Source organism: Marmota monax, unplaced genomic scaffold, assembly GCF_021218885.2.
Source record: "Marmota monax isolate L192 unplaced genomic scaffold, Marmota_monax_Labrador192_F-V1.1 WCK01_AAM20220418_F8-fsc00110, whole genome shotgun sequence".
NCBI lineage: Eukaryota > Metazoa > Chordata > Mammalia > Rodentia > Sciuridae > Marmota > Marmota monax.
Window position 1 is genome coordinate 4,448,323 of NW_026694633.1, and position 15,013 is coordinate 4,463,335.

Sequence of the window (15,013 nt, forward strand, 5' to 3'; positions counted from 1 at the left end):
CTCGCTGAGCTTCTGCCAGCTGAATTCTCTTACGAAAGAGAAATCCTGGCAGTGCCAGCCCCCGAGTCTTAATTATTTATAAACACAGACTGGAAGAAAGTTGGAAGCAAAGTCAAGTGGAATGCACAACGTAGGGATGATGACAGCGAAGGTGAAGCAGCACTTGACTCCAGGCCTGACGTGTGACAATGAGACTGGCATGGAAGCTTCCACTTGGGGCTCACCTCCAGAGTGTAATTTGATTTCTTGGAAATCATTTCCTCTTGGATTAGGCTGCAGTGAGCATGTTGAGGCATATGACAAGGACAGGGGCCTTCTCAAAAGTACAAGGTAATGAACTGAATAACTCAAGTCTGATAATATCATTTAGGTCTCCCCAAAGTCCCGGTTTTAAGTACTTTTCGTTCTGCATCACCCAGATAAATACCCACTTTACATGATGCATATGTGAGGAAACAAGATCTTGAATAGAGACCATAAATCTTGGGGGACAAGATAAAGAATATGCTGATTTCCACATTTTCTTCAGAGTCTGCCTAAGGAAACTTCCCCAAATTAATGAGCTATGTTTGTAGGCAATAAATTAAATAAGACCACCTTGGTGGATTCTTAAAAATGAACCTATAAATCAAAAGGAAAGTGAATGCACACAAACACAATTCAGAATGTGGAAATCAGAAGGCCTGGCTTCCGAGTTCATACCTGGGTTCTCCCGAATCGTTCTCCTCTTCTTCCTCCTCACTGCCGCTGTACTCATACTCTGTCTCATCTAAAGAGAGATTCATAGTGCATCAGTGCATAGGATGGTGACAGCCAAGTGAACCCACCCCTATTCATGTCCAGTCATAACTCACATCATGCCACCTTGGTCAACAACAGACCATGTACACAACAGCGGTCCTGTAAAATTATAATGAAACTGAAAATATCATGCTACCCAGTGACATGGGAGCTGTCCTAACTTCATAGCACAAGCATGCCTCACCCGTTGGTGGTGATGCTGATGCCAACAAGCCCACTGCCCTGCCAGTCGTATAGAAGTACAGCCCACCCAGTGACCTCCAGTGCACACACTTGATCATTATAACAAACAACTATGGTACTGGTTGATGTATTCAGCCTACTATGCTTTTTATCATTATTTTAGAGTATTCTCCTGACACTCGTTAAAAAAAAAAAAAAAACATTTCCCATAAAGCAGTATGCCAGGTTGGGGGTGTAGCTCAGTGGTAGAGCACTTGTCTACCATTTGATCCCCAGCACTGCAACAAACAAACAAAAAGCCCAAAACAAATAAAAAAACAACATATGCTGTGTAATGCTGGCAGTAGCCTCAGACATCTCCTGTGTTTGTTGCATCTCTTGACTACATCAAGAGAACATGTCCAGTGACTGACCTATGTCACCTGGTCTATATAAGTATACTGGATGATATTCGCTGAATGATGACATCGTTTAATGACAACTCTCAGAAATACATCTTGTCATCACGTGATGTGTGACTGTATAAGTAAATTGAGGCCCACAGAGTTGTGGCTAACATAGGACTAGGGTGTCCTCTAGGCCTCCTGACTTGTCATACAGCAGTTCCCACCAACTGGATTTAGGTACCTGGCATTAACTGCCATCAAGACTGTCCCAGCTGACCTTAAATAGCGGTCCCCAGTGACTAACATTCACATGAAAAAGAAACTAAGGAATTGAAAAATAACTTCTGTGTAACCTCTGTTGTAGAGTCACCATATCAAACTTTTTGGCCCACTATTAACTTATCACTAAATGATTTATCGTGGTATCAGCCATTTTGAAAGTGGTATTTTGTTTATGACTTACATGGATTCACTAATTGCCTTTAGATATCTTGATAAATACCAGAAACAAACACAGGAGATGTCTGAGGCTACTGCCAGCATTACACAGCATATGTTGTTTTTTTATTTGTTTTGGGCTTTTTGTTTGTTTGTTGCAGTGCTGGTACAATTAACATGTAGTCAGAATGTGTTTTGATTGACAGTAAGCAAGTTAACATGAATAAGATTGAGTTTGTGCTCCAGAGGATATCAGAATGTAACAGGCAAGACAAATCAATAATCAGAACTACCATGACCACGAAGAAAGGGAATGAATATTTGTCAAGTGTCAGGGGCCACCCTGTTCAGGAGCTAGGCACACACCTTTAAGTCCTGAGTAAAGAGGTACTGGACTGGTATTGCACACTGCAATGCAACTGGACTTTACCTCTGCTCAGATAAGAAAGGCACAGCTCCAGGAGTGGGCGTTACCCAATGAATTACACGTACCTGTTTTATTGTAATCCTACCCTTCTGCCCTTTTTTGGATAGAATGTTCCATGGATTAGTCTCCCCCGCCCCCGCCATTAATAAAACCCAGGTTCGAGGCGTGCTCCCTCTTTTTCTTGCCTACCTTGCTTCCTTGGTGGAAGCTGGGTCAGAGGGGCCGTCACAGAACCCAAAGACAAAGGTATTTCTCAGTCTGTGTGTCATTATTTCATGCCAGCCCAGTTCTCCTGGAGTGACCTTGACCCGTTTAGTCGTGTGTCATGGCAGTTGAGTGTTTCCCATGCAAACAACTAGTGTGAGTTTACCTGCAGACTCTCGTTTATTTCTCTAACATAAAGCCTATTTTCCAACTGAAGCTACTCATATTACAAAAGGTGAAGTGCTGTGGCCAGTGTCATCACCTTATAATAAAATGTCAGGCTGGGATGTGGATTTAGAATTCAATCCAGAACTTTTTCAACCTTAAAACCAGAGCTTTTTTCCAACATGTTATATGCTAAACAGAAGTTCATAAAAAGAGCAATGAAAAAATGAAAGAAAAGAGCAGCTCATTCCACAGCTCAGAAAGGAGGAAAGGAACAGTGAAGTACAGAAGTGGGAATGAGCTGGGCCTTGGAAGGTCAGTGGCCCTTCTCCAGCACTGGTAGCTGGAAGTGGCAGGAAAAGGGCATTCCAAGATGCGTATCCACGTAAACAAGGCTAGCGGTATTACATGTGCAAGAAACCATGAGTTGTGCGTAGCTAGGCGTCCAGGTGTGGGAGAAGTAGATGGAGGGAGAGAGGACAGAAGGGGGTGAAATGGTGAAATAGCTCACTAATCCTTATATATGTCAGGCTGGAGATATATCTGTGGGTGATGAGGAGGCTTTAACGATGGAACTTTACTGTTATCTCCTCCTAGATCTGAGTTTGTAATTACAACTTCAAAGACATTTTGGCATCCCTACAAGGGAACTAAAATGGCAATTTGGTTTTGTTACCACTAGGAGGCAGCATTCACAGGGTAAAAACAGGTTACAACTTTGACACTACGCAGGCAGCAAAGAGATAATGAAAAAAACTCATGTGTGATGAGTTCAACTGTATTTTTTTAAATCACAAATTAGCTTCATACCTTTAGGTTAAGTATGAAGTTTTCAGGCTACTTTTTATTTTTACAGGTTTTTTTTTCACCTAAATGTAAAACCCTGCATAAAGTGTCTTAATACGCCATATCAAAAGTTTAATACTTCAAACTTTTCTAAAATGGATAAACATAGAGTTCAAAGTAAAATGAAGACATTTTATCTAATAAAGTAAACTGCAGCAAGGGAAAGAAGCGCACAATTATTCCTAATTGTGTAATTCCACTCTCTAAGGTAAAAGCTTCATTTGTCAGGCTTCTCAATTTTAATACCTCACCAGAATTTGGTTTGATTGCTTTTGTACTTCTGGGTTAAATTAGTACATGTCAACATACCTTAAGGAAAAGTATCAGATTAAAATAAATCATAAAGCAATGCAAATTAAAATTGCTTGATTCTACCAGAAGCTGGTCACAGAGGAAGCTACTGGGGGGGGGGGGAGTTACGAGGGGGAGCAAATTAAGTGATTTGATTAACTGCAAATGGAAGGAGATTTCAGTTGACCAAATGCCCTTCCTTGCAGAGCAGACAAAGATGAGGCTGGAACTGTAACTCTGGGACCCTAAACCTAAACAGGATGAGATTCCTTAAATTGCAACGTAACTCTTGAATAGACCTACTGCCACTCTACAGAATAAACACATTAAAAGTAGATCTATCTTCATTGTATGATGGGTTCTGGGTTTCCCAGTCTTATTCACAGATCATGATTTCTAGAAGGTATCCCTGAAGAGCACTGAAAAATTAGGCTCATAAAGAATTGCCTAAATGAGAATAGCTAATAAATAGCTACTGAATGCACCTATGTGCCAGAAATGGTGTAACTATTTTACACACATTATTTCAACTTTGCAACAAGGCCAGGCATTGGGTATTATTATTATTTTTATACTCCCAATCCTATTTTGGAGATGAGAAAACTGGGATGAAATTCACATAACTCATAAGAGGTAGGGCTGGAACTGGAACACAGAATTTGATTCTCAAAACAGACTGAACATTTCACCTAGTCTGTATACCCATAGTACAATCAAATTTCCCTTTTAGAGAAGTTGGCATTTAATGTTTAGATGTTTGATATGTTGCCCTAAAACATTCTCTTTTAAGTTTTGACTTCAGGGAGTGGTCCCCAAGACCACGACGGAAAAAGAGCAGCTGAAATGTCAGTCTTAGAACTTCTCGATACTGCCCTATGGGGTTTCTCCTCAGGCCTAGTTCCTCCAGCTTGGTCTGGCCTCCCTGTTTCTTGCAGCCTCATTGACATCTTATCCCTATCCCCCCACTCATGGCTGGAGATGGGCCTCTTTTTTGTCTCAGCCTCATGACCTCCCACTCCTGATCACATACTTTCCTTCGAGTCCCTGAGGCTGGCTGTAGAAGGGGAGCCTTCTCCAGAACCTTCACTGAGGATTTTTCCTCCTACCTTGGTCCTCTGCTGATCTTCCCTCTCCATCCATCTACTGGTGCCCCTTCCCTAAGCCTCAGCTCACACACCTCGCTGCATAAAGGTTGCTAATTATAGAGGCAAAAAGGGAGAAAAATGGAAATAAAGGAGGGAAACTTCTGTCCTACCTGTCTGCCACCCTCCAGGGATCCCTCTGAACTGAAATAAAGAGGAGTGGGTGGAGAAGAGGGAAGCAAGGAAGAGCACATGACCAGTGCCTCCCCACCCCGTGAGCCTCTGGTCTTCTGCTCTAAGCTCCACCCTCACCCCTCCAGCCCACACTGCCTCCTGCTGTCCTCTCCCTGCCCACTATCCTTCCTGATCTCCATCCAGCAAGTCTTTGCTACTATCTCCTCCATCTCTGTCTTCCACACCCCAACCTTCCCTATCTCCCTAAACTATGCTCATCTGGCCATAAAACCTGCCCCAGGTCACGTGATCCAAGTGGTCAGGGTCAAGTGAAGGAGGGGCAAGCTTTCAAACAATGAGGGTGAACTACTAGAGCTCCGCGTTGGGACACATGTCCTTTCCAAAGAGGCACTGAAAACACTGCGTGGTATGAGAGAGGAGTTTTTGCATCTATGAAATAAAGAAGTACCTCAAATGACCTTCAGCTCAAACTCTGATGTTCCATATAGCAAGTCTGGCAACCTAATGATCTTTGATATCACTGCAGCTCTGAGAAAATTCTTTCTGACTTCTAAATAACTGAATTAGAAATGAGCCTCAGAGCACAGAAACTTAAATGCTGAAGACTGTCAGTACAGAAAAATGTCAACTGGATGAATTTTGGTTTTTTTTTCAGGTTGTCTGTCTTCTGTAGATTTTTAGTCTTCTGAGCATGAATATTCATTTGAATTAAGAAAATCACTTGTCATTTTAAAGTGCTTCATAGTATCACGCAACACAAGTTTGCTCAGTGCCTGGAAGAGGGGATGTTTCACACAGATCTATTTTTTTCATGGAAGATTCTACTTCAGCAGTGGATTTCACTCCACTGATGTCCTAAGACTTCGATCTCAATGGTGGTCCCCAGCACTAAGAGAGCAGCGCATCTAAAATCTCTAGTCACCTCTGAATTCGCCAAGAGCCCATGGTTCACACTCCATCTTTTGTTTCTCTTGCTCAAATGCAAATGTGCATCTAACCTTTTTCTCCGCGCTTCTTCTTGGTTCTATCAATATGGTCCTTGAGCTGGATGCGGACCTGTCGCTCATTCGGCTGGTCTCGTATAAACGGGTGCTTCATCAGCTGTTCTGTTGCAGGTCGCTGGCTGTGATTCTTTACCAAGCAGCTCTCAATAAATGACTGGAATTTTTTTGACCTGTCAAACAAAAGAGATGAATCCGCAGATAAAATGACAATCTCCAAAAAACCAAATATACGTATTTTTGAAATGCTGGAATTAAAAAATAAAAGGCTCCATCTATCGGTCAGCATAGATATCAACCAATCACAAAATAGGTCTAGCACTATATTAGGTACAATGGGGGTCAAAGGCATCGTCGCCATCAACACACAGAACTGAGGTAACATATGGTAGTTAGCATATGAAAGCATCTGCACAGTGTATACATAACATTACACAGAAGACCAAAAGGAATTAGGGAAGAAAAAGGTCTCCCTGGGGACCCTTACTGGAATGGCTATTGGAATAAGGAAACCAAAGTGGGGCCTTAAAGAATGAGGAGAAAAATCACTCTAGAGAAAAGATAGTTCAGGTAGGCAAAAAAATCAGGGGAAAACTGAAGCTAGGAGGGAGGCTACATATGCCGGGGCATTAAGATGAGAGTCAATTAAATGAGACAGAAAACACAGACTGGAGAAAAGCAGAGGGATGGAGGGGTGAGGAGGGTGCACCACGAGCAACATTCTTACATGGGAAAGTGAACACTGATCAGGCACATTTTTTAACAGGTAATTTCTGAATCACTTTGAACTTTGGTTTCCAATGAATTGGAACAGGATGTACGTATTTTTGCCATCAACCCAAGGACTTGAAAATTTGGATCTAAGTTCACACCTAGAAGCACATATATCTCCCTCTGGAAAGGCCCTATTTCCTCAAAGATTAACTCTGTGCCAGAGATGCACAGGGGCAGGTCAATCAGTAAAGAGATAACACACCAACAAGAGACGGCAGCAAGTCCCCATGTGGTTGAAATTAATGGTGGACTTTAGCCATGATTCATGAGCTGGGCACACATGTTCTTGCTGAAGGTTCCAAGAAATCATCTAGCCACAAATAATTAAGCTCACGACTGACTCTGCCTTTCCAAGACACTCCACTGACAGCTCAGTACTTCGTCCCTGGAGACCTGGGTGGAACCTTGGACATCCCGCCCACCTAACCCAGAGCAGGAAGGGCCCATTCTATGCTCTCTGTCACCCTCCTGTGGTGCCCTATGGATCCCCACAGCTTTCCCAAGTTTCCCAGAAGGCCATATTTATTTCAGGCCTGAACAAAATGGGGAGTATGTACTTCAATATTCAAATGTGAGAGGCACTTCTATATGGACTACTTTCTATTTCTGCCTCTGTCAAAGTGATTTCTCATTTTAATCCATGTTTTTGAATTTTTTCCCCATATTTTTAAAATTGGTATTCCATGTTTTTGAAGTACTGAATTACTGGTATTTTTTCCCTCCAAAATTTTAAGCTAAGTTTTAGAAATAGTTTGCATAGAAATAAAAGTAATCTATTGTGCGTGGGTTAATGCCAGGATGAATCAGGATAGGCCACATCATAGACTAGAAATAGTGACGAGAGGATGGATATTATGCACCTGCCTATTCAGTCCTTCAGCCCATATTTCTGCTTCTCCCATACTGGAAATTCTCAGCAGTGTCAGGATCTGTCTGGGTCATCTTTGCATCGTGAGAATAATTGCTGTGCTCTATGTCTGATAAATGAATAAATGCATGGATAGAAGGGCTGGGCAAGGGCTACGCTATGAGGACCCTCAACTCTGTGCGTGTGAAGGACTGAATGGGAGAACTGGAGGGGAGGTGGGATTTCCTTTCTCTGATCCATTGAATAAATCTGTGCCAGTGTCAACCTGGTACCATCTATGGAGAGACCTTGCAAGAAAAGCCTAATGAAATAATGGACTCCCTTAAGGAATAAACTGGAAAGAGCGAGGTTGACCTCCATAATAGAAACAGACAACGCCACACAGCGCATTGCTAGATAGGAGAATCCGTTTTTTTAAAAGAAGAAAACAAAAACAAATGAAGACAGAAGGCCATTAAATATTCACAAGAATGCAAATGGCAGTCCTCTCTCTTGCTGGCGACTAGAAGGAAGTGCTTATCTTTTATAAAGTGCTCCACTATTAATTAGAAGGCAATAAATAAAAGAACTCACATTCAATTTAAAAAATGAGTCCCAGACTTAATAGACTGTACATTTCACTCCCCACACTGATGTCTAAAAAAAAAAAAAAGCCAGAGAATTCTCCAGATCTCCAGGAAGGAGCCTGGCTCATGGAGCTTCATGGAACCAGCCACCAGAGTCCCAGTTCCGGTGCCCTCCTGGTGGGAGGGAACACAGGCAGCCAAGAGAGTCACTCTGGGCCCAAGGAGGGCCTGGATGTGCAGGGCTACGAAGCTGGGTGTGTATTTCACGTCTTGTTCAAATGGCAGAGTTTGAAGAGGAAACAATCTTACCTAAAACACGTCCTTGAAGAAGGATTCGCTGTCTCTTATTTACGTTAGTGTGACCAAAGAATGGATGTGCTTAATTACACATTTAACTAAATGTGAAAACACTTTACCTCTGTTGAATATTTCCTGTTTGCTGAGTGTTCTGATGGGTTTAAAGTACATTTGTATAATTTTACTGCTTTAATCTCTTTAATCTACTTCTGTCTTTTTTTTTTTTTTGGCTGGGAATTGAACCTAGGGGTGTTTATCCACTGGACCACATCGCCAGCCCTTTTATTTTGAGACAGGGTCTTGCTAAGTTGCTTAGAGTCTCAATAAATTTCTGAGCTTGGCTTTGAACTTGTGATCCTTCTACCTAAGCCTCCTGAATTGCTAGGGTTACAGGCATATGTCACCACCCACAGCAGTCTATCTTCTTAAAAAAGCAAAACAAAAAAACTCACCTAAGGTTAGTAATACTAACTTCCCAAGGGTGGGCAGGGAGAGGTGAATGGTAACTAGTGGTATTTACAGTTTGAGGCACTAATTCCACTCCCAGCATCTGTAAACACTTTATCTCCCCAGCCTAATCTTGTTTATATATTAAATTATGTTAGGGAAATTTAAAATGCTTTAAAGATGGTTACATAAACCATTATAATTATTGGGCTTATATTTTGGGGTAATCATGGGATTCTCTAAATGCAATATGAACTTGAAAATTCGCAGTGGCCCTGACCTATTTCATAGAACTACCTTCTTTCTCTCCTTGGGGCTCAGTCACTTACTGTGTGGCTTTGAGCAAAGCACTTAACTTCTCTGTGTCTGTGTCTCTGGCTGCAAAGACTGCTGTGATGATCCAATGAATTAATTCACATCACAAACTTAGAACAGTGCCAGACAGCACACACGCCCTCTCTGTGTTTGCTCTTTTGTTCTTATTACTATGACTGTGAGGACAGTATCCGAGCACCCTTCCTTTGTCACCAGGCTTAAGGAACACAGCATCTGCCTTTAACACTAGGGAGCAGCAATCTGAAGTCATATTCACTTATGACTCTATTCATTACGTTGTTTAAGGACAGGGACATGTTCTGAGAAATGTACTGTTTGGTGATTTGGTCACTGTACCAACTTTGCAGAGCACACCTGCACAGGCTGAGGTGGCTACGACGTCACCAGGAGACTCAACTCCATGGGTCCACTGTCTTACGTGTGGCCCACTGTAGACCAATACACCATTACGTGGTGGTGTTCTCTGAGGGAATTATTTTCTGTATCTTTGAGTGAGGTGAGTCAGCAGGAAGGGTCAACAGGGCTGTCATCTCCAAGGAGACTGGACAGAAAAGGCTAAAGGGAAAGGTCTGTGGGGCGGTGTTTGTTTTGCATTTAATAAACTCAATAATCACATTACAACCTGCAAATTCATTGTATTTAAAGTATTTCATGATATTTGCTTTATAGTACCATTATTTTCTTTAGTAAACACACACACACACACAAACACACACACAAAGAGCTCTGTCATATCTCAAAACAAAAGTTCCTGACAACCCAGCAAGAATCAGAAGAGAAGGTTCGTTAAGTCACGGGGTGACTGTAAGCTCTGGAATGCAGCAGGAGCCTGGGGTTGCTGGCTGCTCTACCAGCGAGGAGGAGCCCAGACTCTGCCTGGTTGCGTGGTCTGGGCCGGGGATCTTGCATGTATGAGCGATTATAGTTTTCCAAATGGACTCATCCAACCACTGCTTTGCTGTGTGGACTCTTCAAATTTAAAGGGCGCATGAAAAGAATAAGACTGACCATCTGCTTACAGGAAGAGAGTCATGCTGTCCTGAAGAAGCCCCCAGAGGGAAGCTATGGCACTGAGCTTACAGGGCAGGTGTGGAGGAGCAGGTGGGAAGAGAAAGGGGGAGGAAATCCGAAGGAGAGGATTGACCCACATGGGCAGCAGGGGAGATAGGAGGAGGAAAAAGGGCCCCAGCCTTACAGTTCACTTGCTGGTGGGGAAAGGAGAGGGAGTGAGAGCATCCTGGGTTTCCTCTGGTTATGGACTGAGACCAACATGTGGCTCCCTAGCCTCAGGACTCCACAGGCACCCAGGCCTGTCCTGATGCACTGATGGGAGGAGCCAGGGTCCTGTGAGTGATGGCAATAGCTGCCTATTGCCTTTTCCCCCCAAACTTAAAGGCACAAGAAAGAGTGTTCTCACTAATAGACTAGATGTCTTGTACATTGAAGTCAGAAGTGTTAGCTGAAAATAACCCTCAACTGGTTGCTCCTGATGAAGTAAGTTCAGGACCCCATGTCCACTACAAAGGCACCAACTTTGGTAATGTGTTGCTATGTACACTGAGAACACCACACTTGACCTGACAAGTCGCTTAGGTAGAGAACAGCTGGGAATGACAGCACACTTTGGAGTTTTGTTTCTTTTGGTTGGGGTAGGGAGAATTCCTCTCCTTTAAAAATATAAAAGCTGGGCATCCTGATGCATGCCTATAATCCCAGCGGCTCAGGAGGCTGAGGCAGAAGGATCGTGAGTTCAAAGCCAGCTTCAGCAACTTAGTGAGTCCCTGAGCAACTTAGTGAGACCCTGTCTCTAAATAAAAAGGGCTGAAGATGTGGCTCACTGATTAAGTGCCTGTGTTCAATCCCTGGTACCAAAAACAAACAAACAAACAAACAAAGAATAAACAAGATGTTTCATTTCCTCCTAAACATTAGAGCCTATTAAAGCAAACTCCATACTATTTCAAATCACTTTGGATCTAGTGTTTTAAGATCAAGAACTCTGAAGAGCTTAAATATTTTCACTTAAAAACTGGAGTTCTGTTGCAGAGAAATGGGAGCCAGAGTGCGTATTAGGGTATCGTGTAGCCTGGCTGGAGAATGCACCATCAACCAGTTACAAGGGTAGTGATTTCAGTGAGAAATTGGCTCTCCAACTGCCAAGCTGCCTCTGTGTCCCTGGCCAGCATAGGTCTCCTGTTTTGACTGGTTCCTTTCCAGTCTGGAAGGGCGTGATAAGATGAAACTGGCTGGGCCTCCTCAGTTCCTGAACCCTCACCAGCTTCCTTCAGCATCATCAAAATTAGTTCTCAGTGTCAAATTCTCAAGTGGAAAAGTCAGCCTACATTTTCCCTTGAAGTGTCTATTTCTCCAGCAAAGTCAGCGTGGGTGCTCTTTTGGGAGCAGGGTCACTGAAAACCTCCACCAGTGCAGGGCTGTCACTCACTCTTCAGTGGGGTCAGTGCAGCTTTCAAAGGGGCAGTGCAGACCAAGGTCAAGATGAAAGCAGAACCAGTGTGCCAACCACCTCTCTGAGGTTTAGGAGTTGGGTAGAAGTGGCACTTGGGGCAGAAGGACAATCTCTTGTCCCAAAAGGGAGCCGTCACTACTCAGCAAGGGCTATACTGTGCCCTTCTGGAAAAAAAAAAAAAAAAAAAAAACCAAAAACCTAAACATAAAGCTAAATTGACACATTTTAAAAAGTTGGCAATTAATACAAATATTTTAAGACTAGTGTGTGGCCTCATTGTGCCATCAGACAAAACACATCTGTGGACAGTTTGTCCTTCTCTGTGAAAAAGCTCAAAATATGCACCCTGGAGCAGAGAAGGGAGAGGTGGAAAAGGTGGAAGGGGGCATAGGAAGTAAAGTCCCCTGTATACAGCTGGCTCCAAGGGAGGCCTGGCACAATGACAGGCAGAAACCTGGCAGCCAGGGGGCTCTGTAATGTTCCTATGATTTCCAGGGGAGGGAATGAGCCGGCTCCTCTTCTTGGGAGCCTGATCCAGGGAGGGGAGAGGAATGGGGCCTTACGCGCTCTGAAATCACATGCGATTCAGTGCCCAATAGAAGGCTGTTGCTGGGGAGAGAGTGGTGTTTCCTACCTCATTGACCCTCCGAGAGGCTCTGCCTCCTGTTACCAATAGCAACTCACTTGCGCCTTGCAGGCCTGGCAGCTGGGAGGCTGTCGCCTCTTTCCTGGCGGTCTCCTTCCCTCTCTCGCTGTGCAGGGCCTTTCTCTGGTTCACCAGTGTTGCTATGTTATTACCAGATGACTGGTATTAATTAAGACTGCTCCCTGTGTGGTGGTGGTGGGGGGTGAACCTGTGGGTGGGATCATCAGAGCCCCCCCATTGAGATCTGATCATGAAGTGGCATGAAAAGGGACAAAGGGCTGTCCCTTCCTGGTCTAAGGGGCCAGGATGTGTCTCTAGGAAAAGGATAGGGAGGTCACAAGTGGGCAGGAATCAACCCCAGTGCAAGAGGACTCAGAAACTGAAGAGTTCATTGGGGCAGATACACCACTTCTGCAGGAGGAAGGAGGAAGCCACGATTTTTGTTACAGAATAAGATACACAGGTCTCCACAGATGTATACACGGGTCCCCACAGATGTACACAAGAAAGAAAAAGTCTGACATCTGGCATAACCAGTCATATTCTCTCCAAAACTTTCTGCTGTACCTATGTGTGGCCACAATATTTAAGTAATGCTTTCCTTTGTAATACATCACCTTTTTAAGAATAAGCTAATTAAAAGCAAAGCTTACATCACTGTCCAAAAAAAGAAACCAGTATCACCTGCCATAAAGAGAAAGCAATGGGAAAACCACAAAAAACTACAAATGCTCAAGCACATGCCAGAGAAATCATCTCAGGGGATACCCAGGGGTGCGTGTGTGCATTGTTGAGAAACAGAAGAGAAGTCAGCCACTCTAACAGGCTGACTCTAAATTATCACCCTCTCTGATAAGATGCTCTGTACAACCAGGAAAGACACCACTTGGAGTTATTGATCATACAGCTTTCATGTCATTACTTGGGCTCTACCACCCATTTTACCTAGTAGCTCCTTACCTGGTAGGCAAAGATGTGCTGCACAAATAGCAGGTAATGCAGCTATTATTCTAAGATGAATGACATGTGGAAAGTCACCCACCACGCCATAGTTATATTAGTTTAATCCATTCAGCAGGACCCAGGGATCCAAGCTCATTCAAGAGAGATATCCAGGAAAACTTCCCCCTTAGATCTGCAGAACACTGAGGACCAAACTCACCACTTCTTAGACTTGAGCCGAGGCGCTGGGTTCCGGGGGATGAGGAAGAGGGCTCTCATGGGGTGCATGTCACAGAGAGCTGCAAGAGACCAAAACAAGGGCCAGCTCTGGTTAGGAGGCTAAAGCCAGGCCAAGTCCATCCTGCAGTGCAACGAATACTGCCAACTGACCCTCTGGGATCACGCAAGCCCAGTGCAGCCCAGGACAGAGGATCCAAAAGCTTCCATCTGGAAAGCACTTACAAGAGCTGGTATCTAATTAAAAGAACCGCATTAGCCACCACCCCTTTCAAACAGATATGTTAACATTTCTAGGGAATACTCTTACTTCACATTTAAGGAAAATAATTTAAAGTGTCAACTATCTTTGCTGTAAATAACCATCTGACACTCAAAGCACATAGCATTAGATGACAAGTCTAATGAGGACGATTAAGTTGTTTTTAATTGGCAAAAGCCTAAGCCATAAAATAGAAGGTATTTGATAATCCAAAGTATAGTTTCTTATACATTGAAGGCTCATCCAAGCTCAGTGAGATCTCTGTGGATTTCTGAAGTCCAAAGTACTATCCTAGAACATCATTCACTGTCTCCAGATATCTCAAGTGGCTTCTCAGGTTTCATGATTTTTTTTTTTTTGGGGGGGGGGTTGTTTGTTTTTTAAATTCACTGACCCCAGGAAGACCAATGGAGTAAGGCAAATTGAGTCTGGCAGAAAGACCAAGTTACAAAAATATCTCAATGTGTCAAAATGAGATTATCTTTTCCAGTGAAAGCTCTCATATAGTCATATTTTAATCAAAATATTTTGTTAGTTTACTTTTCAAACAGCTGGGACTACTTTTTTCTTTGTACCTAGATTAATGCTCCTTAAAAAACAAAGGGTTCTGTGGGTTTATGTTTATTTTTAGCCCACCTACTACATATCAAGAATGATAATAGTTTTAAGTCTGTGGTATATTGCTTTTCTGATTCATAAATGCCCATCAACATTGTGAATGAGAGGAATTGTGTCAACAAATACTCCCAATCAATCATGGGACAGATGAAATCAACCAAATCAGGATTGAGAAATAAGAAGACTATGATAACATGAAGGTAAACAGCTATGAATACAATGACCTGTCCATTGGGTGAGAAGGATGGTTTGGAACTGGTCCTTTCAGAAGCAGATACCAAGGTGACATTAAATATGCAAGGATACTAATGGAGAAAGTTCCAGTGGGAAGGGAATTAGAATTAGGGAGGGACCCAGGAAGGATGGGCAGGGTCCTCTGGTGGCTCTGCAAGTCTGACTGCCCTGCAATCCAAGGCAGGTGAGCAAAGTCACAAGGGGTTGCTTTGAGCCTCAAGGGCCTAAAAGAAATCTTGTCTTCCAGGAAAAGGTGTGCCTTCTTGTTCCCAGACATGCTTGGTCTCTGATGGGGAGCGG

General features: G+C 43.3%; 1 protein-coding gene across 7 annotated transcripts in view; it reads right to left on the reverse strand.

The window, feature by feature from the left end:
• Tnik (TRAF2 and NCK interacting kinase) overlaps positions 1 to 15,013 on the reverse strand; it is a 383,659-nt gene that overhangs the window by 92,581 nt on the left and 276,065 nt on the right. For all 7 annotated transcript variants that reach the window (XM_058572271.1, XM_058572273.1, XM_058572272.1 and 4 more), the window contains exons 9-11: positions 13,583 to 13,661; positions 6,017 to 6,192; positions 703 to 769 (exon numbers count right to left, since the gene is read on the reverse strand). In XM_058572271.1, the coding sequence (XP_058428254.1) occupies positions 703 to 769; positions 6,017 to 6,192; positions 13,583 to 13,661 (322 nt within the window). The remainder of the gene's footprint in view (positions 1 to 702; positions 770 to 6,016; positions 6,193 to 13,582; positions 13,662 to 15,013) is intronic.